This window comes from Mus pahari, chromosome 9 (genome assembly GCF_900095145.1).
Source record: "Mus pahari chromosome 9, PAHARI_EIJ_v1.1, whole genome shotgun sequence".
In the NCBI taxonomy this organism is placed as follows: Eukaryota; Metazoa; Chordata; class Mammalia; order Rodentia; family Muridae; genus Mus; species Mus pahari.
The window spans coordinates 48,277,296-48,305,118 of record NC_034598.1 but is presented as its reverse complement, the minus strand read 5'-3'; the positions used below and the strand labels follow the sequence as shown (position 1 = coordinate 48,305,118).

At 47.4% G+C, this 27,823-nt stretch overlaps 4 protein-coding genes and 1 pseudogene across 12 annotated transcripts in view; 3 read left to right on the top strand and 2 right to left on the bottom strand.

Moving 5' to 3' along the window:
• LOC110326092 overlaps window positions 1-332 on the top strand; it is a 2,439-nt pseudogene extending 2,107 nt beyond the window's left edge.
• Window positions 333-595: 263 nt separating this feature from the next.
• On the top strand, window positions 596-8,552 carry Mmp19 (matrix metallopeptidase 19). Of its 2 annotated transcripts, none has more exons than XM_029542191.1 (9): window positions 596-637; window positions 1,265-1,353; window positions 4,387-4,517; window positions 4,681-4,896; window positions 5,461-5,706; window positions 6,286-6,411; window positions 7,290-7,454; window positions 7,599-7,726; window positions 7,867-8,552. In XM_029542191.1, exons 3-9 carry the CDS (start codon window positions 4,427-4,429, stop codon window positions 8,224-8,226), a joined length of 1,332 nt encoding a protein of 443 aa, XP_029398051.1. In that variant the 5' UTR covers window positions 596-637; window positions 1,265-1,353; window positions 4,387-4,426; the 3' UTR covers window positions 8,227-8,552. The 2 variants fall into 2 exon arrangements, with proteins under 2 accessions (XP_029398051.1, XP_021061476.1); XM_021205817.2 differs by lacking the exon at window positions 596-637 and adding an exon at window positions 644-815.
• Window positions 8,553-9,834: 1,282 nt separating this feature from the next.
• LOC110326798 (transmembrane protein 198-like) lies at window positions 9,835-14,457 on the bottom strand. Of its 4 annotated transcripts, XM_029542193.1 has the most exons (6): window positions 14,065-14,457; window positions 13,111-13,282; window positions 12,201-12,460; window positions 11,059-11,640; window positions 10,491-10,636; window positions 9,835-10,362 (listed from the first exon to the last, which is right to left on the bottom strand). In XM_029542193.1, the coding sequence occupies exons 3-6, from the start codon at window positions 12,373-12,375 to the stop codon at window positions 10,279-10,281; spliced, it is 987 nt and encodes a 328-aa protein (XP_029398053.1). In that variant the 5' UTR covers window positions 12,376-12,460; window positions 13,111-13,282; window positions 14,065-14,457; the 3' UTR covers window positions 9,835-10,278. The 4 variants fall into 4 exon arrangements, with proteins under 4 accessions (XP_029398053.1, XP_029398052.1, XP_021061049.1 ...); XM_029542192.1 differs by lacking the exon at window positions 14,065-14,457 and having other exon boundaries at window positions 13,111-13,549; XM_021205390.2 differs by lacking the exons at window positions 13,111-13,282; window positions 14,065-14,457 and adding an exon at window positions 13,339-13,549.
• Window positions 14,458-14,611: 154 nt separating this feature from the next.
• Window positions 14,612-25,858, top strand: Dnajc14 (DnaJ heat shock protein family (Hsp40) member C14). Of its 4 annotated transcripts, none has more exons than XM_029542189.1 (7): window positions 14,612-14,807; window positions 15,274-16,706; window positions 21,714-21,820; window positions 22,441-22,560; window positions 24,889-25,049; window positions 25,138-25,240; window positions 25,385-25,846. In XM_029542189.1, exons 2-7 carry the CDS (start codon window positions 15,318-15,320, stop codon window positions 25,593-25,595), a joined length of 2,091 nt encoding a protein of 696 aa, XP_029398049.1. In that variant the 5' UTR covers window positions 14,612-14,807; window positions 15,274-15,317; the 3' UTR covers window positions 25,596-25,846. The 4 variants fall into 4 exon arrangements, with proteins under 4 accessions (XP_029398049.1, XP_021060476.1, XP_021060475.1 ...); XM_021204817.2 differs by having other exon boundaries at window positions 14,721-14,776; window positions 25,385-25,858; XM_021204816.2 differs by having other exon boundaries at window positions 14,775-14,819.
• Window positions 25,859-26,933: 1,075 nt separating this feature from the next.
• The window catches only part of Ormdl2 (ORMDL sphingolipid biosynthesis regulator 2), a 3,034-nt gene continuing 2,144 nt past the window's right edge, over window positions 26,934-27,823 (bottom strand). For both annotated transcript variants that reach the window (XM_021205294.2, XM_029542195.1), the window contains exon 4: window positions 26,934-27,115. In XM_021205294.2, coding sequence (XP_021060953.1) covers window positions 26,980-27,115 — 136 coding nt within the window. In that variant the 3' untranslated portion in view covers window positions 26,934-26,979. The remainder of the gene's footprint in view (window positions 27,116-27,823) is intronic.

Sequence of the window (27,823 nt, the reverse complement as noted above, 5' to 3'; positions counted from 1 at the left end):
GCCTCCCGAGTGCTGGGATTAAAGGCGTGCGCCACCACGCCCGGCAAGGCTAGACTTACTTAAACTCCCAATTTGATCATGGTGGCTCTATGAGTTCTAGGCTAGCCTGGCCTACATAGGCAGTTTCAGGATAGCCAGGACCACATAGATGCTGTCTCCAACAACGACAGCAGCAGCAGCAGCAGCAGCAGCAGCAGCAGCAGGTCTCATCTTGATCCCTTCACGTTGTATGTTGCCTCTGCTGCCTTCTAACTCTTTGCTCTTATTGATTTTCCCTATCAGAAGCAAACGGACATGTGAAGCTGAGGGATTTTCTGGCCTTGGATCCCTGAGAAGCAGGAACGTTCAACAGCCTTGGGCCTATCCTCATCTCTCTAGATACTCTAGCTCTCAAGATGTCAGGAGGCAGACCCCAGAGCAGTACAGAGAGACATCTGGTCTCCAGCAGAGGACTCTGGGGGTGGGGTGGTGACATTAGGGGCATTTTTGGCTTCTGCTCTTTGGTAGGGAAGGAGTTAATTAATGGTGAGTTGCAACATCTCTCTGGCTGAGTCACCTCCCACTGTCCCCCCAACCCCCATTCTCTACAGCTGAAGGCTTATAAAGAGGATCAGAGGCTGACAGCAAAGACCTGGAGGTAAGAGTCCCTTGCCTAGCCCTGCTTCTCCAAGCTTTCAGAAGTCTCAGGTCAGAGGCAGCCTCTGGGGCTCTTGTCTGCTGGGATCATGGACTGGCAGCAGCTGTGGCTGGCCTTCTTACTTCCCATGACAGTCTCAGGCCGGGCTCTGGGGCCTACAGAGAAGGAGGCAGTCTTGGTGAGTCCTCTGGGAAAAGAGGGCTCAGAGCACGGGAATGACAGGGATACCCATGCTGCAATCTTCTCTAGGTTTTCTTCTTGCTCTCCAACCTACCTGCCTCTCCCTGTTTGCTCTGCATCCTGATCCATGTATCCCACCTCCTGCTCTTTTCCTTGTCCCATTTGAGGCCCCTCACTCAGGCATACAGTCCTTCTGTATCTGTCCCCTCATATCTGGCCTGTTAGTTCATTTGGATTGTTTGCTTGAGACATGGTCTCACTATGTATCCCTGCCTAGCCTAGAACTTGCTATGCAGTCTAGGGTGGACTTGAACTCACAGAGATATGCCTGCTTCTGCCACCCGAGCGTTGGGGTCAAAGGCATGCACTACCACACCCAGCTTCTTTTAGGTCACTTGGAAGCTTTACCCTGAGACTAACCCTCTTCCAATCTTCATGTTGTTATAGGATTACCTGTTGCAGTATGGGTATCTACAGAAACCTCTAGAAGGAGCTGATGACTACTTCAGGCTAGAAGATATCACAGAGGCTCTAAGGTGAGGCTTTAAGGCCACAAGGTGCAAGCTTACACAGCTGAGGTGTCAAGTTCTTCCCTCTGCCCAGGCCCACCTCTGCTTGACTCTAATGCACAGTGGAGACTTGTAGGATGATGACGCTACTCAGGGTGGTAGGAGGTGAGGTGAGATGGAGAGTAGGGATGAGGAACACACAGGTCAGGGGTGGTGGTACACAGCTGTGATCTCAGCACTGAGGTGGCAGAGACAAGCACTAAAAGTTGGAGACCCCGGGCAGTGGTGGCACACGCCTTTAATCCCAGCGCTTGGGGGGCAGAGACAGGCAGATTTCTGAGTTCGAGGCCAGCCTGGTCTACAGAGTGAGTTCCAGGACAGCCAGGGCTACACAGAGAAACCCTGTCTCAAAAAAAANAAAAAAAAACAAAACAAAAACAAACAAACAAAAAGTTGGAGACTAGGGCTGGAGAGATGGCTCAGGGGTTAAGAGCACTGGCTGCCCTTCCAGAGGTCCTGAGTTCAATTCCTAGCAATTATATGGTGACTCACAACTGTCTGTAGTGGGATCTGATGCCCTCTTCTGGCTTTCTTAGGCACTTGAACATACACAAACAACATTTACGTATACAGAAATGTACAGAAGAATGAAAATCTCCTCCATGTCCCCTTCCCACCTCCCCTTCCAAGGTTTCTCTGGGTAGCTCTGGCTGGCTGTTCTGGAACTCACTCTCTAGACCAGGCTGGGCTTGAGCTGAGAGATACACCTATCTCTGCCTTTGTAGTGCTGGGATTAAAGGTGTGTGGCACCACCACTTAGCTAAGGACAACATTTTAAGAAAAGAGCCGGAAACAGGATGAGTATTTATCTTTATTTTTCATTTTTATTATTACTTTTTGATTCTCACACTGTAGCTTAGACTGGCCTAGAACTCCTGGGAATCAGGCTGTCTCAAGTCTCCACTGTGCTACAGTTATAGTTATGAGCCACTATACTGAGCTAGAGTCCTTGTCATTAAATGTATTGCTTTTGACAACTTCATGTATGTATGTATGTATGCATGTATGTATGTATGCATGTGTGTATGTATACGCATGTATGTATATGTATGCGTGTATGTATGTGTATATGTATGCATGCATGTGTATCTATGTGTGTATGTGTGTATGTATATGTATGTATGCTTATGTGTATGTATGTATGTATGTATGTGTATGTGTATATGTATGTATGTGTGTATGTATGTATATGTATATATGTATGTATGTGTATGTATTGTGCATGTATTCGTGTATATGTATATGCATGTACATGTGTATATATGCATGTGTGTTGGTCATTCTTGCCCCATTACCCTCTCATTCCCCTTCATTCCTTCCCTATTCTATTTTCTTTGTGACCCACTGAGTTTAATTAGAGCTGTTTGTTGTTGTTGTTTTTTGTTGTTGTTGTTGTTGTTGTTTTCGAGACAGGGTTTCTCTGTGTAGGCCTAGCTGTCCTGGAACTCACTCTGTAGACCAGGCTGGCCTCAAACTCAGAAATCCTCCTGCCTCTGCCTCTGAGTGCAGAGCTGTTTGTTTTTTAAAGTTTTTTAAATTGCGTTTATTTTTTCTGTACGTCTGTGTGTGTTTAGGTGCACATGCCATGGTACATGTGTGGAGATCAGAGGAGAAGCAGTTGGAGTCACTTCTCTCCTTCCACCATGTGGGGCCTGGGGATTGAGCATATGTAGTCAGGTTTGTCAGGCAGTGAGTCCTTCACCCACTGACCTACTTTACTGGCCCATTTTGATTAAAAAATTCATTTAGATTTATTAATTTTATTTTATGCATAAATGTATGTATATCACCTGCATGCTTGGTGCCTGAGCTGGTCAGAAGAGGACATCAGACCCTCTATAACTGGAGTTTAGGATGGTTGTGAACCACCATGTAGATGCTTGAAATGGAACCTGGGACCTCTGTAAGAACAGAAATTCTCTTAACTGCTGAGTCATTTCCCCAGTTCCCCATTTTGATTTTTGAGATAGGGTCTCATGTAGGCTGGGCTGGTCTTGAACCTGCTGTGTAATGAGGATGACCTTGAACTCCTAATCCTCCTGTTTGTCCTGGTATCACTGAATGAGCTACCATGAACACCCAGCCAGTCCTTGTCCAAAAAAAAAGAGGATGGAGAGATGGCTTAGTGGTTGAGAGCAATGGCTGGCCTTGTAGAGGACAAGGACTCAGGGTCGGTTCCTAGCACTCACATGGCAGCCCATAACCATCTATGACTCCAGTTTTCTGTCTCTGTACGCTATACACATGGAGTATACTTACGTCCATGCAGGGAAAACACTCATACAAATAAAAAGAAAGAAAATTATCTTAAAAATAAAAACAAACCCAAACAGCTAGGCGTGGTGGCTCGCATCGTTAATCCCTGTGCTCAGGAAACTAAGGAAGGAGCACTGGCATGAATTTGAGGCCATCCTGTGTTACAAAGTGAGTTTGAGACCAGTCTAGGCTATAGTGGGAGAGACCTTTCCTTGAAAGATAAACAAAATGAGAAACACAGCCCATGGATCTGCCTAGGCCAGAGCACTCCTTTGGAGGCCCCGTCCTTTGTAGCTAAAATATTGATAGGTACTTATAGCCCACAGGAGGTACTGCATGTGTAAAGGTATGGATTGAAGTTGTCCCGGTGCAGGCTGGGAGGCGAGTATGGATGACTGAAGTGGGTAACCTGGTGAGACTGTGCAGGGAGATGCTCCCGAGGGTGGCCAGGGGGTGGAGTTGGGGTACTCACTAGATCAGAAAGGTAGAAGGTGTGGAGGGAGGCAACACTTCAGGGCAGTCTTCCTCAAAACATCCTGAAAACAGAGTTGGAGTGCCGCCATTTCTGCAGACAAAGCCCCAGTTATGAGCCCTAGGGACTGCCGTGTCTGTGTCAGCTTCAGAGACTTTGTACCATTCTTTGTCATTACTTTGGGCACAAGGAGGCCAAAGATCGATCCTCAATTTCCAGCCATTCCAGATCCACCTACCCTTGTAGACCTCTCGCTCTCCCCCTCTTTCTAGAACTTTCCAGGAAGCATCTGAACTGCCCGTTTCCGGTCAGATGGATGACGCCACAAGGGCCCGTATGAAGCAGCCCCGTTGTGGTCTGGAGGATCCCTTCAACCAGAAGTCTCTTAAATACTTGCTTCTGGGTGAGGACTGAGCCTGGGACGGGGAGGAGAGGGCAGCCTGAGTGTTGGTGGCACTGGGACAGTTTGGAGTCTTTAGTGCCTCTTAAGGAGGGCGCTGAGTACCCTCACCCTGGGCGGCTCTCCATATTGTATTTCTAACTTCACTTTCTGGTCCCTTAACCAGGCCACTGGAGAAAGAAGCACTTGACATTCCGCATCTTAAACGTGCCCTCCAGCCTCTCACTCCCCAGAGTCCGAGCAGCCCTGCATCAAGCCTTTAAGTACTGGAGCAGCGTGGCTCCTCTGACCTTCCGGGAGGTGAAAGCTGGTTGGGCTGACATTCGCCTCTCTTTCCATGGCCGCCAAAGCCCTTACTGCTCCAATACCTTTGATGGGCCTGGTAGGTACTGGTTCTTAAGCTCTCAACTTACAGACCTCACCAATACACTGTCTCCTTGAGCCAGTTACCCTGGGATCTTAAAGTTCAGGTTGTCGGTTTTATCCGCCTATACCCTGTACTCTGACATTCTAATAGTCCCCAGAGGTGCCATGTCTCATATAGCTGGGCCCTTACTAATTTTCCTCTTGCAGTCTTATGCCTGGCTTTCACTTCCTCTCTCAAACTTCATCTGAGAGGGGACTGAGTCACAGAGGAGAGGTGGCTGGGGAGGTGACGATTCTATTTTGGGCTTCCCTGAGTGATGCCTGGGAAATCAGGAAGAAGCACCTAAGCTAGCTATGATGTAAACTAGGTGCACCCTGGGTCTCATGCAGCCCAGGCTGACATGTGACATGTGTGCTCCTGAGGTTGACGCTGAGCTTCCGATCTTCCTGTGTCTATCTTCCAAGTGCTGTGATTACAGGTGTGTTATCACTCTTGACAGCAGCTTGAGTATAGAGCCCGCAGGGTGTGCTCTGTCAGTGTGGCCTCTAACATTACTGTCTACCTTTCCTTCTGTCCCAGGAAAGGTCCTGGCCCATGCTGACATCCCAGAGCTTGGAAGTATACACTTTGATAAAGATGAATTCTGGACTGAAGGGACCTACCAAGGAGTGAATCTGCGCATCATTGCGGCCCATGAAGTAGGCCATGCCCTGGGACTTGGGCACTCCCGATATACCCAGGCACTCATGGCTCCTGTCTATGCTGGCTACCAGCCCTTCTTCAAGCTGCATCCAGATGATGTGGCAGGGATCCAGGCTCTCTATGGTGAGCATAAGAGTCAGTCTGAATAATAACTCTCTAGGCTCAAGGAGACGATACTAGCTTTCATGGGCGTGAAATGGCTTGGCCTCTTTCTCTTCCTCTGCCCAGATCTTCAAGCTGTTCATCTTCAGAAGCTGTCTCTATTTTTGACTCTTATGTTTAGCCATCCTTCCTGGACTTTCTCTCCTCACACCCTAGTTCTTTTTGTTGTTGTTTGGAGACAGGGTCTCTATTATGTAGCTCTGGCTGTCCTGGAACTTGCCATGAAGCTCCGGCTAGCCTTAAACTCATGGAGATCCACCTGCCTCTGCATCCAGCCCTTATGCTGGGATCAAAGGCATGCATCACCACGCCTAGCAACCCCATTCTTGAAGATGCAGAGTATACATTCCAGGAAATTTCCTCCTTGCTGAGGCTTCTCAGAACAAAGCTGTGTCTCTTTCCTGTATATCACAGGCACCAAGAGAAACTTCTTAAAATTCCACTTCCTCTTTCTGTGGGGCCATCGATGAAAATGGTTGACCAGCAGAAAAGCTGAGTGTTTGGACTTCTTTCACTACATTGTTTTACTCCACCTCACAGGCAAGAAGAGCCGGGAGACAGGAGATGAGGAGGAAGAGACCGAGATGCTCACTGTGTCTCCAGTGACCGAAAAACCCGGTCCCATGCCAAACCCCTGCAGCAGTGAGGTGGACGCCATGATGCTGGGTGAGACCCTTTCCACGACAGGCTGTGGACGGGCAATGGGGTCAGGCTATTGACTCCAAGACCTAGACAAATAGAGATGACATGGGACTGTAACAGGATTGGGGGTTGGATTTCAGGAAGAGGGCAGTAACCAGGGAAGATTTGTAGCATGGGGAGGGATCACTCAGAGCCAGATTAAGGAGGGCTAGGTAGTTGGAGAGTTGGGCAGTGGTAGCACACCTATTTGATCCCAGCATTGGGGAGGCAGAGACAGGTAAATCTCTTGAGTTTGAGGACAAGACAGTCTACAGGGCGAGATCCAGGACAGTCAGGACTACACAGAGAAACCCTGTCTTGGAAATACAAACAAACAAACAAACAAAAGATACCTGGGTAAGCATTTACCATGGTTGCCACCTTATTAAAATTCATGTGCTGGGGCAGTGTGGCACATGTCTTTGATCCCAGCACTCCGGAGGCAGAGGCAGGTTAATCTCTGTGAGTTCAAGGCTAGCATGGTCTACAGAGTGGGCTGCTGGATTACACAGAGAAACCCTGTCTGGAAAAACAAACAAAACAAAACACACATGGAAATGTAACAAAACGGAATTTGTTGCAATGCCTATTAGAGAAGGCTTTGCCCCTGGTTGGAAGAATTTTAAAAGCTACCTGGAGTGGAGCACGAGGTCTCCAAAGGGGACCAACTGGAGGGCTATGAACAACAAAGGAGAGGCTCATCTCTATGCTTTCTCTGCCCTTTTCTCTAGAAGCTGAGTGAGGTTTGTTTTTGTTTTGTTTTGTTTTGTTTTTGAATAGCTCGTCAGTGACCAGTAAGGAGAGCACTGGAGATACTCATGAGTCATTATTTTTTAAACTTGTTGACATGCTTCTGTTCTCAGGGCCTCGTGGGAAGACCTATGCTTTCAAGGGTGACTATGTGTGGACTGTAACAGATTCAGGGCCAGGCCCCTTGTTCCGAATATCTGCCCTTTGGGAGGGGCTTCCTGGAAACCTAGATGCTGCCGTCTACTCTCCCCGGACACGACGGACTCATTTCTTCAAGGGTAAGTGGGGTTCTTAGGTCATATCTAATGGCCTGGTCATTAAAAACCTTTGGATGGGAGGAGGCACTGAGAAGTTTCTGCGAGGGGGACCCAAAGGCCCATCTGATGACAGAGGTGGCTTGCTCTTCCTTTGACCACTCTCAGGAAACAAGGTGTGGCGGTATGTGGATTTCAAGATGTCTCCTGGCTTTCCCATGAAACTCAACAGAGTAGAACCCAACCTGGATGCAGCTCTCTATTGGCCTGTTAATCAAAAGGTGTTCCTTTTTAAGGTATAACAGAACTGAAGGTAATCCCTTCTGAGGAGGGGCACAGTCTCATCCTTCACGGGGCTGAACTTCTACAGTTTGGGCCAGCTTCTGGAGTCCCTATGCTCTTTCCTCATTACTTTTCTCTATCCACCACAAATTAGGGCTCAGGATACTGGCAATGGGATGAACTGGCCAGAACTGACCTTAGCCGCTACCCCAAACCAATCAAGGAACTGTTTACTGGAGTGCCAGACCAACCCTCGGCTGCTATGAGCTGGCAAGATGGCCAAGTCTACTTCTTCAAGGGCAAAGAGTATTGGCGCCTTAACCAGCAACTTCGAGTGGCAAAGGGCTATCCCAGAAATACGACACACTGGATGCACTGTAGTCCTCAGACACCAGACACTGACTCATTAACCAGGGATGTTACTCCTTCAACCACAGACACAGTCTTGGGTACCACTCCATCAACCTTGGCCTCCCTCTCATTCTCTGCTAATGTCACCCTGCTAGGGGCCTGAGAACTATTCAGTGTTTGCTCATTAGGGTTGTGCAGATGTTACCAAATGGGCACTAGGCCTAATGCCCCTAGATGTTCCACTTCTGGACACCACGTTCCTGTGTTCCTAGAAGGTGTCCACTTAATTCAGTCTCCAATTCTCGTTTCTTCTTGTCATATAGCTGTTTCAAGTGTGACATCTATTCTCTGGTGGAGGTTTTTTTTTTTTTTTTTTGGACAGGGTCTCTGCATAGCACTGGCTGTGGCTATCAGCTATCCTGAAACTCTCTGTGTAGATATGTACACCAGGCTGCCTTGAACTCACAGAGATCCACCTGCCTCTGCCCCCTGAGCTATGGGATTAAAGGCCTGTGCTACCATGCCTAGCACTTTTTTTTTTTTTTTTTAGATTTAAGGCATGTGTTACCATTTCCGGCTGTCAGTTGGGGCTTTAGCTGACAGGAGGCAGCAGCTAACAGCTGGGTATTGAATACCTGGGTTGTGTTCTTCCAACATAAAGTGAGAGAAAATGTCATGGCCAGTAAACTGAGCTTGGGATTTGGAGTCCTTGAGCCACCTATGTGTGGCTTTGGCTAGCTAATTAACCTTGTCAAACCTCGGATTCCCTATTAACAAAGTAAGATTAATATCAATGTTACAGGATTGTTATGTTAGATGAAAATACTGTATGTGAAGTATCTGACAGATCCTGGAACATCTGTGTTTAGTAAAGGCTAGCTTCATGTTCCGAAGAGAGAACTGAGTTGTCTGGGTATATTCATGTATATGTATGATATGTATGTGTGCATTATATATGGTAGTGTATGCCATATAGGTGCCATAGCAGATCTTTGTGGGGGGGGCATATTAGCTTTGTTTTGTGGTGCAAAGAAAGTAAAAAGCAGCAATGGTAGAGGCACATCTCCCCGGGTGAATTTTCAATGCCATTTTATTCCCAAATTCCTTGTTCTTCTTCCCTCTTATTACAGATCTGCTGCTCGGGGGAAAGATATATTTTCTTTAATATGTCTGGGAAACCAGGGAATAGATCTTGGTCAGGAGAATCAGAGGAGGGAGAATTAGAATGGTTAGTAGCTGGGCCCGAATTCTGGTTTAGGAGGAAAGCTACTTTAAAAGACAGAAGGCACTTGGCTACAGTGCAACCCCAAAGACCAGGCTCCTCTGAGAAAAAGATCAAGGAGCCAGCTTTTGGAGAGAGGGGAGCTGAGGCAGATGCTGTGGTCTTCCTCCACTGAGGAGAGGGGGCAAAGCACCATGGAAGATGGAGCTCCCCACCGAGGTAGCAGGATTCAAGAGTATGGGGTCCAGGAAGAAAGGCCAACCAGAAGCCCACTTAGCCCTGAGTAAGGAGCCGGGAACTTCTGTGCCATTCCTCTGCCAAAAAACTCACTGGGTATGGTGGTGCATGCCTTTAGTCCCAGTACTGGGGAGGCACAGGCAAGCAGATCCCTGTGAGTTTAAGGCCAGCCTGGTCTACAAAGTGAGTTGCAGGAAAGCCAGGGCTATACAAGGAAGCCCTGTTTTGAAAGACCAAAACCTCAATCTAACCAAACAAAAACAAAAACAAACCAAAAAAAAAAAAAAACAAAAAAACAAAAAAACCCAAAAAAACAAAAAACAAAAAACACAAAAACCCAGGTATTTGGGAATGGGTTGTAGTTCAGAACACTTGCCTAATATGGGCAACGCTCTGGGTTCCACCTCAGCATTACAGAAATTAATAAAAAGCTATTTTGGGCACACCTCCTTGTTTCAGATCAGTGTCTTTAGAGACCAGGGCACCCCTACTACTGGACGGAGGTAGGTGCTTGCACTTTGTCTCCCCCCCCGCCCCCCATCTTTATAAGAATTTTCTCCGCCTGTCTCTAAAAGGGTTGGTCTGGGCACAGAACCTATTCCCAAGTCTAAGAGGTAGGGAAATCTGTATGGGTTCGATGGGCTCAGGCCCTATCCACTTAGCAGTCTCCTGCCCTCACCCGGGGTACCCATGTCAGGAGGTCAGGCTCAGGTCTGGTCAGAGTGAGGCGTGGTAAGCAGGACAGTGGAGCTGCAATCAGAATCCAGGTCCAGGACAGTGGGGGCCCGTGGCCTGGGTGCATGGTGCCAGCTCACACTCACGAAGACTCTGCAGATAACTCTAAATGGATACAGGGTGGAGAGGGTAATAGAAAGGTCCTGGGTCAGAGCCCCCAGCTCCTCCTGGCCATCATTTGGTCACCATCAGCCCCCTTACGCCCAACAAGGGTGTCCCACCCTCCTACTCACTGGAGCTGGACTCCGGATATTGGGGGGAAGCTGGCTCCGGTAGCTGCCTCCACACAGTCCTGTCCCAGAAGAGTTCCGATGTCTCTTAGCTTCTTGCTGATGGATCCGAAGGAGCTGGAGATGCCTTCGCTGGTGGCTCAAGATCACTGTTGGGGAGGAGGCAATACAGATTCAAGGGGGATTCTTTAGGCCCTGAATACCAACCCCCAAAAGAAACATACGCCACAGAAATCCACTTGACCTTACTGCTGTGGGTCTCTCAAGCCTCAACTTCCCTTCCGTTGTTGGATTTTCTTCTACATTTTTCTCCTATCCTTCTCTGGGATTCCTCTGCCCTCTCATAACAGTCTTGAAATAACTGCTCTGCATCTCCTGGTGATTTTCCTTCTCATTCTACCCAGACTTCCTTTGGCTAGTTCAGCTTTAACTGTCCTTCAGTGCCCTGCCCTGTTTGATGTGGGATCCTCCCCAGTCCTCATCTCTCCATCTTTCCCTCCCCTCAAGGATAGGATCCAGGGACACAAGCAGGGGCAGGCTGGCTGCTTTTTGTACTACAGGATAAACTCACCATTGGTGTGGCTCCCTTGTTCCTCAGCCATGAGTTTCCACTGGGCCAGTGTCCCAAGAGCCCCCAAGACTGGCCAGGTTCCCAGCAAGACCCAGCTATACCAGCAGAGAGGAGGCAACTCTGGAAGTGCCTGCAGGCGTTCACCCAGCCTAGTGCCCAGTGCCAGTCCTTCCAGGAAGTAGTCAGCACAGGCCACCAGCACCGCAGCACCTAGCAGTGCTGTGCCCAGGACTGTGAATGGACGTGGCCACCGAAGTGTGAGCAGGGCTCCCAGCAGTGCCAGTCCCATTAGTCCGCCGACTGGCACCCAGGCTGAATGTGGCTGGTAGACGGGTTCAGTGCCCAGTAAGGTTCCAGCACCCAGGGTCAGACCTAGCAGGAGACCGGTCAGAAAGAGCCCGACACTGCGGACCAGCATGGTGACCAGGCCGCAGAGGAGTCCGATGCCCAGCGCGATGCCTGCGCTCACCTCCAGGCTCAGCTGTGTCTCTAGCACCCGCTCTTTATGGCACAGGAGGAAGATCACCAGGGCTCCTGACAGCAGACCGGAGAGAAACATCACTGCCTTGAAGCAGCGGTAGCCTGGGGAGGGAGGCAGGAGACATTGAGAAGCAGAAAGGGGGTCCTACAGGGATGGCTCTGGTGTATTGGGAGAGGAACAGCTAACCAGGGAGCAGAAGTCAGGTACAGCACACCGTGGCAACCTCAAGGAAAAGGGAAAGAGAAGTGTAAGCCCAGTGATAGAAGGAGGGAACTCAGAAATTCCAAGGGGATAGGTAGAGAAACCAGGAGGCAGAGTGGATGCACTGTGGAAAAAAAAGCAGGACAGCGTCTAGGTCCTCCAGCAACGGTACATGGGAAATCACCACAGACTGATTCAGATTCTGGGGAGAGTTGAAATCTCTGGTGCAAGGGATAAACTAGGAATGGAATTCTGAGGTAGGAGGCAGAGTGAGAGCCAGAGGCAAGCAGAATGATGGGAAGCTGGGAGAGACAGGATGGAAAATTCTGAAGGTAGGCATCTCCTGACAGAGGAGGTGAAGTGGCCTGGGATCAAGGAAGACATTTGGCATCTTTCTTGAGGATAGCAGTGTTGGGCGGCTGCCCTGCCCCTCCCCCCCCCAGGCCCTGCCCTCTCTCACCAAAGCAGCAGTAGATGATTCCAAAGCAGCAGCAAAGGGCACACACAAGGGCAGGGGCCAAGTCGAGGCTGTCCTGGGGTTCCAAGACACATCTCGGGGCTGGAGGCTCTGGGAGTTGTTGGTTAAAGGGCCTTGGGTGAGATGTTATAGTCAGAGGCAACGAGGCTTTCTCCATGGTAGAAGAGAAGGTGGTCACAGAATGGAAGGTTAGAGAAATCTCCTTTCATCCATCCATAGCTAGCTGGCAGGGGCTGGTAAACCTGGAAGAGAATAGAGAGCAGAAACCACAAATCTTGGTGATTCTGTACTTCCATATCTTTTGAAAAAATGACTTGTTTCAACTAAAAAGCAATTCCTCTCATCTGTAGTTGGGATTTAATACTAACCCCGTTGAACCAGATAGGGTAGGGTTAATAAAGAGGGAGAGGAAGAAGAGGGGAGGATGAGTCACCCTAGGGTCTCAGAACAACCGCTTTCCACCCTGCAGGGCTGAGGGGAGCAAAGGGCTGGGATTGCTTCCCTAGACCTCCAGCTTCATCCAGCTCCCAGAGGTCCTAGGCACACGGGTGGCCATCGGCTGCAGGCAGCCCCCAGGCTTGGAGTTGCTCTCTAAACTCCTGCAAGTCGGAGCCCAAACCCTGTGAGCTAAATGCAACCCTCAAGGAAGAAAGGGAACAGACCTTTAAAAGTTTCAAATAAGGACTTAAAGAGTCACCCAGTCAGCCTCTGTCCGGATTTTGAAGTCTTGGCTTCAAGCCGAGATGGAGTGGTTGGGGAAAGCCGAATACAGCCAGTCCAAATCCCATCGCCCTACATGGAGTAAGCAGGCGCCTTGCCCACAGATGTCTCCTCACATCTTGGTATCCACTTGCTACTAGCCTCAGACTCGCATGGGAATTGTTCCACCCACCCTCTCATCCAGGCGCGCCTGGGCTGCCAATGGGATTTGATGCTGATCTTGAAGGATCACAGACGAGAGGCTGGCATTGCGGGTGTAGGGTGGTGCGGATGCACTTTCCTTCTACCGTCTTTAGGATACTGAGGCTGAAGGACTGGAGAACTCCCGGGGCTCTTCTCAATCGCTTAAGAGTTTGGGACACAAAACAAGGAGAGATCAGGAAGGGTGTTAACTACTCACCACCCTGCAGGGCTGAGGAGAGCAAAGGGGTGGAATTGCTTCCCTAGACCTCCAGCTTCATTCCAGCCCAGAGGTCCTAGGCACACGGGTGGCTGTTGGCCGCAGGCACCCCCTTGGGCTACTGTGCTCTGTTGCTCCCTAAACTCAGGCAAGTCGGAGCCCAAACCCAGTGAGCTAAATGCAATTAGCTTGGGGGCGGGGGTGTGTGTGGGGGAAGGAGACAGGGAGTGTGTATGGGGTGGGGGGGAGATGACATCACGGGGCGGGCCCCCTCAATCTTTACCTCTGTCTGTGGGGGAACCCAGGCTACCCACTTCTCTAATCTAAGACGAGGGACGCCCCCTAACCATAGCAATGAAGAGTTTTGTGATGCCCATCAAGACTAAGACGGAAGGTCTCCGAATGCTAAGGAGATCAATTAACAACTTAACGTTTTCAAAGCCCAAATGGGGTCCCAAAGCACCCGCTGGTCCAACTTGGTTTCTTCCACTTCCCAGAGAATTGGAGTATTGTCTTCTGGAGAACTGGGTGGTCGGGATCCGGGATGCGCAGAAGGGTTTTTAACTAGTGCTGGGTGGGGGTGTTCATGGGTGAAAAAACTTGTGGAGCAAGACGGGCCTGGCAGGGACACTGGCAGAACTGTAAGGCATTAGGAGTGCAGAAGAGAGGTTCTATCAGGGTCTGCGTAGGGGTGGGGGAGCGTGCTGGCTACGACCCAAAGCTTACTATGTAAATGAGATGCAAAGCAGCACGCAGAGGAGTGCGGGGTTCTGTTACGCTGGACTAGGTTCTGAGCTTCGTGGAGCCAGATTCCCCTACCCGCATCCCCCGGCCCGGCCCTTGCGCCGCGTTCACAGGGGGCGGATCGGCGGCGTGGAAGCTCGCCGGCTGGGTCCAGGAGAAGTGTCGCGTGTAGTTAGGGGGCTAGCTAGTCCGGGACACACAATTCTCTTCTTCTTGGCTGGACAGCCGACAGGGAAGGGTCTGGGCGAGCAGGGTCGCTGGCTCCTCTGCGTGCCCTGGGTGTCTGTCTGCACGCCAAAGACGGTGTGTGGTTCGGCGGCTGCCCGTCATCTCCGTTTCAGCAGCGACGACAAGGAGTACAGTCCGCAGGCTTCAGCTCGCTTACAGCCGGACCTGCGTGGCGGCGGAGGGCACTTTAAGGGGTGGGGCCGGATGCTCTAGCGCCGCCTCCTCGATTGACTCGGCGCCAGCCGCGCAAGCGAGTGCCTCGGCCAACCGCTCTTCTCTTTCCTTCCTGTCTTTTCCCCCGGTGACCCCGGAAGTGGAAGTAGGCGGCCGTGGCGGGGACGGAAGGCGGAAGCGGAGCGTGAGCGGGAGGCGGAGCCGGGGGAGCTGCTCTTGTAGCTCCCCCTGGCAGCTCCCCCTGGCCTCAGGCGCAGCTGCTTGAGGAGGGAGGAGTTACCGCCGCTGCTCGGTACGTCGCCTTCGCCCCTGGTACCCAGTCGGTGGGTTCTCGGGTGATCTTTTGCAGGGGCACCCCGAAGCTCCGCCCTCAGCTTTTCCTCTAGCCCTGCACGGTCCCCACCCTTTTCAGACAGATTGCGGCCTCCCTCTTTCAGGCAGTCTTTTTTTCTAAGAGTAATCCCCCCCCCCACGCCCGACCACACCCTTTGCGGCACCCCCCTCCCTCCTCATTTCCCTGATTGAAGATTGTTAGCTTCTTGGAGGAAGAAGAAAACAAAAAAAAAAAAATAAGATTTCGGGAGTAAGGGGGTTTCTGAGGTCGGGGTTGGTGCAAGCAGGTTTGTGGTCTGCCTAATTCACGTTTATTGTTAGGGTTAGCGAATATTCGACCCCAAAGAATTTGAGCTAACACTGCCTGGGGAGTGAGTACATTGAATATATCGTTTTGAGATTGTTTAACTCTTGGTTCTATCCCTGACCATTCCCAACTTGATATCTTTGTTACAGGCAATGATGGCAGTGACCTAAAATCCTCAGGAAGCCCCGGGGTCATGGCCCAGAAGCACCCGGGAGAAAGAGGGTTGTGTGGAGCCCACCGCAGTGGTGGTTCCTCCCTCAGTACATCAGGATCCTCTGTGGACCCCGAAATACTTTCATTCTCAGGACTCAGGGACTCGGCAGAGACTGCTCCTAATGGTACACGGTGCCTCAAAGAGCACTCTGGCCCTAAGTACACACAGCCTCCAAATCCAGCCCACTGGTCGGATCCAAGCCATGGTCCTCCAAGGGGTCCAGGACCACCTAGAGAAGGAGGCTACCCTGATGAGAGCGAGACAGGTTCAGAAGAGTCAGGAGTGGACCAGGAACTCTCAAGAGAGAATGAGACTGGGTACCAGGANGATGGGAGTCCTCCTTTTCTTTCCATTCCATCTGCTTGTAACTGCCAGGGAAGCCCTGGGGTTCTAGAAGGGACTTACGCCGAGGAAGGAGATGGCTCTTCTAGCAGCATTTGCCACCATTGCACCTCTCCAGCCTTGGGGGAAGATGAAGAGTTGGAAGAAGAATATGATGATGAGGAACCTCTTAAATTTCCCAGTGATTTTTCACGTGTGTCCAGTGGAAAGAAACCCCCGTCCCGGAGGCAGAAGCACCGTTTTCTGATCAAGGAGGATGTTCGGGATAGTGGACGCAGAGAACCCAAGGCCCCAGGTCGTCATCGGCTAGCCCGAAAACGAAGTCAGACAGATAAGCGCAGAGGCCTGGGACTGTGGGGAGTAGAGGAACTATGTCAGCTTGGACAAGCAGGCTTCTGGTGGCTGATTGAACTTCTGGTATTGGTGGGAGAGTATGTGGAAACCTGTGGCCATCTCATTTATGCATGCAGGAAGCTGAAAGGCAGTGACCTGGACCTTTNTCGAGTCTGGGTGGGGGTCTGGGCCCGAGTGATGTTCCAGTTTCTAAGGCAGAGCCTCTTCTGTGTGGCAGGGCTACTCATCCGTATTCTTAGGGTAGTGGGAGCTTTCCTCCTCCTGGCTCTAGCCCTCTTTTNGGGATGTCTACAGTTGGGCTGGAGGTTTTCGGTGGGACTGGGCAACCGGTTAGGCTGGAGGGATAAGACCGCTCGGCTGTTCTCTTGGCTNGATTCTCCAGCCTTGCATCATTGCTTGACTCTGCTGAAAGATAGCAGACCATGGCAGCAGCTGGTAAGGTTAATACAGTGGGGCTGGNAGGAGCTGCCCTGGGTCAAGCAGAGGACTAAGAAACAGGGCAATGCACCTGTAGCTAGTGGGAGATACTGCCAGCCTGAAGAGGAAGTGGCCCGACTCTTGACCATGACTGGGGTTCCTGAAGATGAACTAAACCCTTTTCATGTGCTGGGNGTTGAAGCTACAGCATCTGACACTGAACTCAAGAAGGCCTATAGGCAGCTAGCAGTAATGGTGAGTATCCTCTGCTGCTGCTTGTTGCTCTTTCCCCATATTTTCTGTTCCAGTTTTTAGGGAGTGTAGAGTCAAGGGAAGGTGAGCAGGAGGCCAACTTGAAGGTGAAGGATTTCCTTCCGTTGTTTTGTTTTTGAGTTAGGGTTTCACCTTGTAGACAGACTGACCTGGGACTCATGATTTCTCCTGGCTCCATCTGTGAGTGCTGTGACTACAGGCTTTGCCACTACTTAGCTAAGGGCAGCATTCTTGGGAAGGAGTCATACAGGTGTCTCTCTGACTAGGAATCTGACTTTTCTCCATCTTAAGTCGTTGTCATGAGGTCTTTTGGGGAGGGGGGTAATATAAAAGAAAGGGTTGGACTTACTCTACAGCGGCTAAGTGCAGCTCCTTTCCTTGGGGTCGGGAAGAGCCTAGTCAGACAGCCCCTTAGTTACTGTCACATGAGCAAAGGGATGTTTGTTTTGTTTTGGGACATGGTTTTGCTGTGTAGCTCCAGCTAGCTTTGAATTTGTGATTTTCCTGCCTTTGCTCGGGAAAGGCTGGGCTTACACATACAGCACCATGAACAGTAAAGGAAGAATTTAAAGAAACTATCTTTTTTTTTTTTTTTTTTAAGATTTATTTATTTTATTGATACGAGTACACTGTCACTGTCTTCAAACACACCAGAAGTGGGCATCGGATCCCATTACAGATGGTTGTGAGCCACCACATGGTTGCTGGGAATTGAACTCAGGGTCTCTGGAAGAGCAGTCAGTGCTCTCAACCATTCTTTGATTCTTTGTCAGTTTCACATTCTGTACCCCAGTCCCACTCATCTCCCTGTGTGCTCTTGCAGCTTCTCACCTAAAACATACACACACACACACACCAAACAGAACAAAGCATAGAAAATGTCTCGTCGTGGAAGTTGTAGTGTGTTGTTCAGTGTCCCACACCAACCACACATCTTCACTTGGAAAAGTTCATTGCCGTGAGTTTGGTTTGAGGTCTCTGGCTTTTGTGACACCACCAATATTAGATCCTCACCAGGATCCTTCTGGTTATCCTGTCGCCTGGTGTCATGGGGATCCTGCTGCTTTGGATCAGCATGACCAGCCTTTTTATGTGCCCCAACAGTTCATAGATGATGTAGATTTTGGAGTGTATCAACTCAAAGTTCTGCATCTGGGCCTGAGTACCACTCAGGTACCCAGGGCCTCTGGGTGACCGCCTCTGTCCACACTGTGTGGCGTGGGCTTCTGTGTGTCTATGGCCCACCAGTGCTGCGTGGTGGAAGGCAGCTCTCTGGGCATCTTCCCAGCCCCTGCGTGGCAGTTGGCAGGTCTCTGTCTACTGAGTAACCACTGCCATCAGCACAGTCCTGGGATACTGTGATGACTTATTTGTCACTGACCTCAGCACAGCAGCCAGAGTTCCCAGCCCAAAGCAAATCAGGAAGAAATTATCTTTTCAGGATCATTTATGTGTATGAGTGTTTACTTCAACACATGTATATGCATCACATGTAGCCTGGTACCCAAACTGATCAAAAGAGTGTGGATCACTTGGAGCTGGAGTTACTGATGGTTGTGAGGCACTATGTAGGAACTGGTACTGAACCTGGGTCTTCTGTAAGAGCATCAAGTGTTTTCAGCCACTGAGCCACCTCTCCAGCCCCAAAGGGATTTTTTTTTTTTACCATGGAGAAAATCTGCCTCTTCCTAGAGAGGCAAGTGTAGACATAGTATGAGTGTTCAGGATGTGCATTTGAGTGGTTATTCCAGGACCAGGAAGAAAACAGCTTCTGTTTCCTTGTACTGGGGATGGAGTCCAGAGCCTTGTGGATGCTAGGCAGGTGCTTTCCCATTGAGGTACATACACTTTAACCTGAAAACAGTAATTTTAAGAACAAGAGTATGAAAAGAAAGAAAAAAGGAGCATAAATCAATAGAGAGATATGTGTATCACGCATGTGTGTAAGAAGATATGATTGGTTTTGTTAAGTCTGTAGGTAGGAGTTTTGATACACTATATACTTGAGAAATTACCACTTTTTGGCAGTGCTGGGGATCAGACCCAGAGCCTTGCTCATTCTAGGCATGTACTCTAATCGAGCTAAAGCCCCAGCTCTGCTATTGCTGTTTCTGTATGTACAAGTAAAACTACATTATGAATATAAGTAATATGTATAAAACTACACCCGAGGCCAACTTGTACTGAATCTATGGGTCAGAATCATTAAAACATTACGATTTTCAAATTACTATAGTGGCTGTATGACATAAAGAGGAATGGACACTTAAGGCTTTCCTTGACAAAGGTTCAGGAAGACCCTAGACTGATAATTAACAAGGAACTAAGTTTGGTGGGAAATGCATTTCTTGGTGGATGGCTTGGGATATTCTTAGAGTGGATAACAATTACTTTCCCCCCTCAGATTGTTAGTAATAGTGGTAGGACCCCATTTGTTTTACCTTTAGAACTTTTGGCACATATCTTCTCTTGGGCAATATCATTTTTTTTTTTAAAGATTTATTACATTTATATGAGTACACTGTAGCTGTTTTCAGACACACCAGAAGAGGGCATCAAATTCTATTACAGATGGTTGTGAACCACCATGTGGTTGCTGGGAATTGAACTCAGGACCTCTGGAAGAGCAGTCAGTGCTCTTAACTGCTGAGCCATTTCTCCAGACCCTGGCAATATCATTCTTACAAACATTTTTGTTTTCCAACTTCTCTTGGAGTAGTTGTCCCATCCTTTATATACCTGGCTCTACCCCAAAGATCTCTCTTGTTCTGGGATAGAATTTCTGTTGGCTTTTCTTATATAACCTAGGCTCCAATATGAGTATGTTTATTCATAGTCATATGAAGCTTTTATATTAGCTTGAGACTGTGAAGTCTAAAAGTATCTTTTTTATTTGGCATAAGTGATAATATTCATTCTATACTTCTGGGTAGTGCAGATGGGAACAATCAGGGTGCTGTAGGAAGATGGGTTGTTATTTGTTGTGGAGAAAAGGCTGAAAAAGCATATAAAAAGGCTGAGATTATAACTGAAAGATTGATATACTTTCAGTTCTGGAACAGAGGCAGACTAGTAGAAGGTTTCAGATAAAGGCTCTCTTGGTTATTGTTTTATTGCTGTGAACTTACAAAAGAAGGCATTTTATTGGGAGCTTGCTTATGGTTTCAGAGAGTGAGTCTAACACCATCATGGCAGGGAAGATGGCAGCAGCAAGGCATGGAGTAGTAGCAGAGAGCTTACATCTGATCTGATCTGAGGGGGAGAGAGGGGGAGGGAAGTACCAGGGAGATGGGAGCAGAGAGAAAGGAGACTGGCTTTGAACTCATGATTCTACTGCTTTATCATCCAGAGTGCTGGAATTATAGGAATGAGCTTGTACTTCCAACTTTGATAAGAAATTTTGAAGTTGGATGAGTTTGAAGGTGTAACATACTGGAAGCTTTTATATTAAGACTGCTAATAAAACTAAGTGCAAGGGCTTTAAATGTCAGGTAGGGTTACTTATATCCCCGTTTGTCTGGGGCTAAGGAGTTTGCGTATACATGGGACTTTTGAGCTAATCTGGGATAGTTCAGAAGAACCAGAATGATAGATCACCCTAGAGCCAGATACTTTATATGGGAATTTTGTGTGTGTTGTGTTGTATATGAATGTTGTTGCACACGTGGTGTGGGGTGGGGTGGGGTGGGAGGACAATTTCAGGTGCTGGTCCTTGCCTTCCACCCTGTGTAGACAGGTTCTCTGTGGTCTTTCATTGCTTACGTCAGGCTAGCTGGCTTCTGAGGATTCTCTTGCCTGCTTTCCATCTCCTTGTAGGAATGCTAGGATTGTAGGGGCTTGATCTATGCATAGTCCAGCTTTTATGTGGGTATGGAGATTTGAACGCAGGTCCTAATGCTTGCACAGCAAGCACTTTTACCCATTGGCCCATCTCCCTGCTTCTTCATATATATTCTTATTTAATCCTCTTAAAAATATATAACAGAAAAAAATACTCAAGGCCATACAACTTAAAAGGAAAGCCTGAGGGGCTGGTGAGATGGCTCAGTAGGTAAGAGCACTCGACTGACTGCTCTTCTGAAGGTCCGGAGTTCAAATCCCAGCAACCACGTGGTGGCTCACAACCATCTGTAACAATATCTGACGCCCTCTTCTGGAGTGTCTGAAGACAGCTACAGTGTACTTACATATAATAAATAAATAAATCTTTAAAAAAAAAAAAGGAAAGCCTGAGCTGGGCGGTAGTGGTGCACACCTTAAATCCCAGCACTTGGGAGGCAGAGGCAGGTGGATTTCTGAGTGCGAGGCCAGCCTGGTCTACAAAGTGAGTTCCAGGACAGCCAGGGCTACACAGAGAAACCCTGTCTCAGGAAAAAAAAAAAAAAAAGAAAAGGAAAAGGAAAAGGAAAAGGAAAAGGAAAAGGAAAAGGAAAAGGAAAAGGAAAAGGAAAGCCTGGATTTACACTCAGATCTCTGCAAAGCTGGGGTACTTGACCCTGAAGCTGTATTGATTTTCTGAAGGGTAATGAAAGATGACTCTTTGATAAAAGACTATCTGTGAGGAGGTGGAGAGATGGCTTAGTAGTTAGGAACATGTGCTTGTAGGGGGCCTAGGTTCAGCTCTCTGCACCCAGCTGCAGCTACCTACAACTTCCACTTCAGCAGGATCTGTTACCTCTTAAAAATCTTAAGAAGAGATAAGGGTCTGGATTGATGGTTTAGAAAAGGTTAGAGGTTGCTCTTGTAGAACAACAAAGTTCAGTTCCCAGGATTCACAGTGGCTCACAACTGCCTATAACTTCTATTCTTAGGGATCTGACACGTATTTCTGACCTTTGGGGGCACCAGGAACACACATAGTACACACATAGTGCACACACATGCACAAACACACACACACACACACACACACACACACACACACACACGATCTGAGATGGGGGAGGGTTGGGATGAGTCTGTGATGAAAATGTTTTGTGTTTTGTGTAGGTCCATCCTGATAAAAATCACCATCCACGGGCTGAGGAGGCCTTCAAAATTTTGCGGGCAGCTTGGGACATTGTCAGCAACCCAGAGAGGCGGAAGGAATATGAGATGTGAGTTTGAAATGGGACATTTTAGGTAAAGTAGATGGAAAATCCTCTATTGGAAGGTCTTGTGGGTGGAGGCTGTCAGGCAGAAAGAACTTCAATTTTTATTTTAACTTAGCTAGCAGCCTCTACAGCAGTCATTCTCAACTTGTGGGTCATTGGCTCCCAACAACCATTGTGCAAGGGTTGACTATCAGATATCCTTCAATCAGCTATATATATATATATATATATATATATATATATATATTTTGTTGTTGTTGTTTTTCGAGACAGGGTTTCTCTGTATAGCCCTGGCTGTCCTGGAACTCACTTTGTAGACCAGGCTGGCCTCTAACTCAGAAATCCGCCTGCTTCTGCCTCCCGAGTGCTGGGATTAAAGGCGTGCGCCACCATGCCCGGTTTATTCATATATTTTATTATTAATATATTATATAACAGTAGCAAAATTATACTTAAAAAGTAACAACAAAAGTAATTCTATGGTTAGGGGCTACCACAGCATGAGGAACTGTATTAAAGGGTTACAGCATTAGGAAGGTTGAGAACCACTACTCGAGAGGCATCCAGATCTGTCTCTCTTGTGCCTTAATACCCTCTGACTTACAAAGCCTTTCTCTTTTTAGGAAACGAATGGCAGAGAATGAGCTCAGCCGGTCAGTGAATGAGTTTCTGTCAAAGCTACAGGATGACCTCAAGGAGGCAATGAACACTATGATGTGCAGCAGATGCCAAGGAAAGCATAGGTATGAAACAGGAGGGCAGGAGGATGGCAGCTACACTAGGGCTTAGGTAACCAAAGACCTTCCTGGGAGTACAGACTGTGACCCCCAAGGTTTCTACTTTTTCCTACTACTAAACAATTGAGGATTTAGGGCTGGAGAGATGGCTCCAAGGTTAAGAGCACTTGTTCTTTTCCCAGAGGATCTGATTTCGGCTCTTGTACCACGGAACAGGTGGTTCACAACTGTCTGTAGCTATAGCTCTAGCCAGACACCTCTGGCTCTGAGGGCATTTAGTCATGCATGTGCTCACAGGCACACATGCAGGTAACTTAAAAGATGATAAAAAAATTTCAAAACAACAAAAAAAAAAGATTGAGGCTGGAGAGATGGCTCAGTGGTTAAGAGTACTGACTGTTCTTCCAGGGAACCCATGTTTAATTTCTAACAACAATGTGGTGGCCTATAGCCATCCATAACACCATTCTCAAGGGATCTGATGCCCAGTGTCCTTTTTTGGCCTTCAAGGGCACCAGACATGCATGTGGTACACAGATGAACACTCATACACATAAAAAAATTTTTTAAAAGCAAAGTAAAATATGGTACTCTGATTCCATCCATTAAAAAAAAAAAAAAAAAAGCCGGGCCTGGTGGCGCAGGCCTTTAATCCCAGCACTCGGGAGGCAGAGGCAGGCGTATTTCTGAGTTCGAGGCCAGCCTGGTCTACCAAGTGAGTTCCAGGACAGCCAGGGCTATACAGAGAAACCCTGTCTCGAAAAACCAAAAAAAAAAAAAAAAAAAAAAAAAAAGGCATCAAAGTCCCTAAAACTAGAGTTACATACAGATGGTCATGAACCACCATGTGGGTGGTGGGAATCAAAACTATGTCTTCTACAAGAGCAACAAGGGCTTTCTTAACTGCTGAGTCATCTTTCCAGATCCTGAATTAAAAAAACAAAAAAAACCAAACAAAAAAAAACTTTAAAATTACACTTACTTATGTGTGTGCATTTGCTTGCATGCATGCATGCATTCATGCATGTGTGCGTGTGTACAGAGGTGCATATGTGTGGAAGTCCCAGGACAACTTGTTGGGAGTTTTCTTCTTTGGCCACATGAACCTACGGAATTGAACTATGGTCACATGCTTTTTCCACTGAGCCATCACACTAGCCCAAATTTTAGGTATAGAACACAGTTTATAAGACAAGTATTAACAATTTATTTTAAGATTTATGAGTGTATTAATATTTTGACTGCATGTACATATATGTCTCATGTGTCTGGTGATTGCAGAGGTCAGAAAAGGGACATCTCCTGCACCTGGAGTTAAGAGATGGTTGTGAGCCCTCCCTCCTGTCAGTGCTGGGAACTAGACTTAGGTCCTTGGCAAGAAAAGCAGCACTCTTAGCCCCGAAACCATCTTTCCAACCCCTTGAAGATAGGTTTTAACTGCACTGGTGGGAATGTCAGGTTGGCCTCATATGTAATGTGATGATGTACTTAGCTTTTGAATTGGTGGAATCTAGTGTGTATTAGTACACTGCAGAAGGGCTTACCTAATACTCAAGACTGTGAGGTGAAACACAGGTGGCAGAGGATAGATGGCTATCAAAGGGGTGAAGATTGTCCAAGATAATTTGCCTAAAGACCCACACTATTCAGATTCCATAGTCAGTATTAGTTCTAATCAGTCACCTTTGTAAAATCTTTAACATAGGTGTGGCTTTTGGGTGTGTGTGTTAAATAATAAGCAGCAAGAAAAAAAGAAAAGGTTTACAAGGCCTTGACTTTTTGAGGATTTATAGGTAGTTAATGGTTGCTGGAAGAGAAAAATCTCTTTAGTTGTATAGCCACTGATAAGGTGCCCATGCCCTTGTAAGCAACCCTAATAAAACTGATTAGGTCACTTCCTACCTCCTAACAAGGATAGGACATGAAAACAGAACAGTACTTTTAAGGTGTAATGGGAATGTGGGGGAGAAAAAAGAGAAAGTAGCAGGGGGTGCGCAGGATCAAAGTACAGTGTGTATACATATGAAAACATAATCAAAGCTGTTTTTGTCTAAATTGTTATATGCTAATAAAAACAAAGAAAAAATAGATAGAGAAATATGAAAGCAGAGTGTGGAAACATAACCTTGTAATACCAGCACTTGGGAGTTTAAGATGGAAGCATTACATGAGTAATTAGCCTGGGCTTCACACCAAGACCGCAAAATTAGAGTTGAAGGCAGAGGCTAGAGAGGCAGGAATTACAGCTGAATAAAGATAACTTTAGTGTTTGGGCCATTTTTGACAGTAATGAACATTTGAAAAGTATTAAGGATTTATTGTGTTGGGTTGCAGGAGGTTTGAAATGGACCGGGAACCCAAGAGTGCCAGATACTGTGCTGAGTGTAACAGGCTGCATCCTGCTGAGGAAGGAGACTTTTGGGCAGAGTCAAGCATGCTAGGCCTCAAGATCACCTACTTTGCGCTGATGGATGGAAAGGTGTATGACATCACAGGTACACTTCTGACCTCAAAATACAAGATCTTATTTCTTCATCTCATTTGCTATGAATTAATGTTTTGGGTAATTATCTCTGTTTGCAGAGTGGGCTGGATGCCAGCGTGTGGGCATCTCCCCAGATACCCACAGAGTCCCTTACCACATCTCATTTGGTTCTCGGGTACCGGGCACCAGTGGCCGGCAGAGGTAGGTGATTCTTCTCCCACACCTACTATGTCAGTTGTATGGTTTCAGATGCCTTGCTTTCTAGGAAGTTTGGGCACTGACTCGGTGTGTGGTTAAGTTTGGTAGCCGACTATAAAGTCTTCTGTCTTATCTTTTCTCCCTCAGGGCCACTCCAGAGTCCCCTCCTGCTGACCTGCAAGATTTCTTGAGCCGGATCTTTCAAGTACCTCCAGGGCCGATGTCCAATGGGAACTTCTTTGCCGCACCTCACCCTGGCCCTGGGACCACTTCGACCTCTAGGCCCANCAGTTCAGTACCCAAGGGAGAAGCCAAACCTAAACGGCGGAAGAAAGTGAGGCGGCCCTTTCAACGATGACACCCCTTCTCTTCCTTCCTCAAATCAATGTCAGGGAGTCAAAAGGGCTGNGTACAGCACAGGATGGAATTTGATTTATTTTAAAATACTTTAAAAAGGGAAACATTTTAAATTGTTCACTCAGTACTTAGAGGAAGCCTATGACCTCTTCTCCCTCTCCCCCAACACCCAGGAACTGAATCTTGTTTTCTGACAATACCAAAGAAATAGGAGTTGGTTAGAGCAAAGAACTTAGGGGCTGGACCTAGTCTAGACAGCTGCTTGTGGACGTTGTACATCGTGGTGCGGAGCCTAGTGCGCACCACGATGTACAACGTCCACAAGCAGATTTTGGAGACACAGAACTCAAGAATGGAAACTGATTTTTTTCCTCTGACTTTCACTTTATGGGTAAGACACCTAACTTCAGGCTTGTTGTTGCAAGGATGGCCAAAATTAATTTTTAAAAAGCAGATTTATGCCCTGTGCCCTTGGGTGAGGGGGAAGGATAGAGGGGTTCCCAGAGGCCCCCTTGTTAGCCAAGGGTTTGTATTTTTTTAAGTTTGTTCATATTTGTATGTACATATCTATTTAAAGCCAGGGNATTATCTTTCTATAAATATATAACTGGCAACTTACATCTTCCTTCTCTTCTTTACCCATGTAGCTGGGAGTCTTTTTCTATTTTCTTTTGGAGATAGGGTCTTACTGTGTAACCAGGCTGGACTCCAGCTTGCAGTGATTCTCCTGCCTCTGCCTCCACCTCCTGAGGGCTAGTATTATAGGCGTGTGCCTCCACTCTTCATTTGCGAGCTCTTTTTTCTTATTTGAGAATTCTTTCCTTGCTGTTAGCTGTGAGTGAAAGGTATTGGACCAAAGGAGTAGTGACAAAATTTTGCTTAAAAGTTTTTTATAGTAAGTCAGCATTTTGTATTTTCTCCCCACTATTATGAGAACATCTCTCTATCCTTGTTTATCAAATTTCAGCCATAACTGAAAGACTTTATTTTAAGAAAAATGTACAGCAAAACAGAACTTGAAGTTGGTAGGTTTAGAAGATATGGAAAACCATAATCACCAGAAAAGCTGCCCAAACCCCGATGGCTTCTTGCTAGAGAGGGGAGTGAGTGGCAGGGCCCTGACCTCATCCACCTTCTTTCTTGCTAGATAGAGGAGTGAGTGGTAGGGCCCTGACCTCATCCACCTTCCCTGATTCAGAGGACCTTGACCCTAGGAAGACTGGACCCAGGAACCCCATTTCCCAGTTTCTTCCTTCTTGGAGTTTAGAAAGGTTTATCTTATCTCTCAGGCTTCCAAGATACAGAAGATAGTGTGGAGAAGGGAAAACATTATATATTAGTTCCAGTGCCTTCCCTCAATGCCTGCAGAACTAGCAACCCATCTTTTAGTATTTGTTGATTCCAAAGAGACGAACCCCATGGAACTGGGGTAGCTTAGGCAGCAGCACGCTGAGCAGCGAGGCAGTGTTAATGAGGAAGTGAGCAGCATCATACTTGGTGTAGAAGCTGGCCAGGAGGTAGCTAGGAGAAAAAATTAGGATAACGGAGGTTGGCCTCCTGTATCACATTTTTGCCTTACCAGTGACTTTTCTATTTTGAACTAGTTTTATTGCATGTAGTTCAACAACTATTTCAGCTAATCAATGGTATTTAATGAGGTTCAGGATATAATCAGAAGGCATCTTTAACTAGAGATGATAAATCAGTTTGTTTGTTAATGGTTAATGATAAACTGCAAATGACAGCCAAAGCTGTTTCAGCATATATGACTTTTGGAGCCCTTTTTGCGTCCTTTCTCCAAGTCAGTTTTACTTTTTAACCATTAATATACATTCTGCCTTTACCTTCTTGCTTTCTTTTGGGACTGTAAAATCACTTGGCTTTAGTTAGGAGTTTGGTTTATTTTCAGTCCCTTCTCCCTTTCCTTAATACCATGGAACCAGCAAGGAATGCTTGACTATGTCTTGTACTTTATAATATAGGCTTAGAACCAGTGTGTGTGTGTGAGCACAGGTACATGTTCAAGGGATAGTACACATGGAGACCAGAGGTCAACATGAGTTGTCATGAATTGCTCTCCACTTTCTTTTTCTCTCTTCTCTTCTCTTCTCTTCTCTCTCTTCTCTTCTCTCTTCTCCTTCTTCTTCTTCTTCTTCTTCTTCTTCTTCTTCTTCTTCTTCTTCTTCTTCTTCTTCTTCTCTCTCTCTCTCTCTCTCTCTCTCTCTCTCT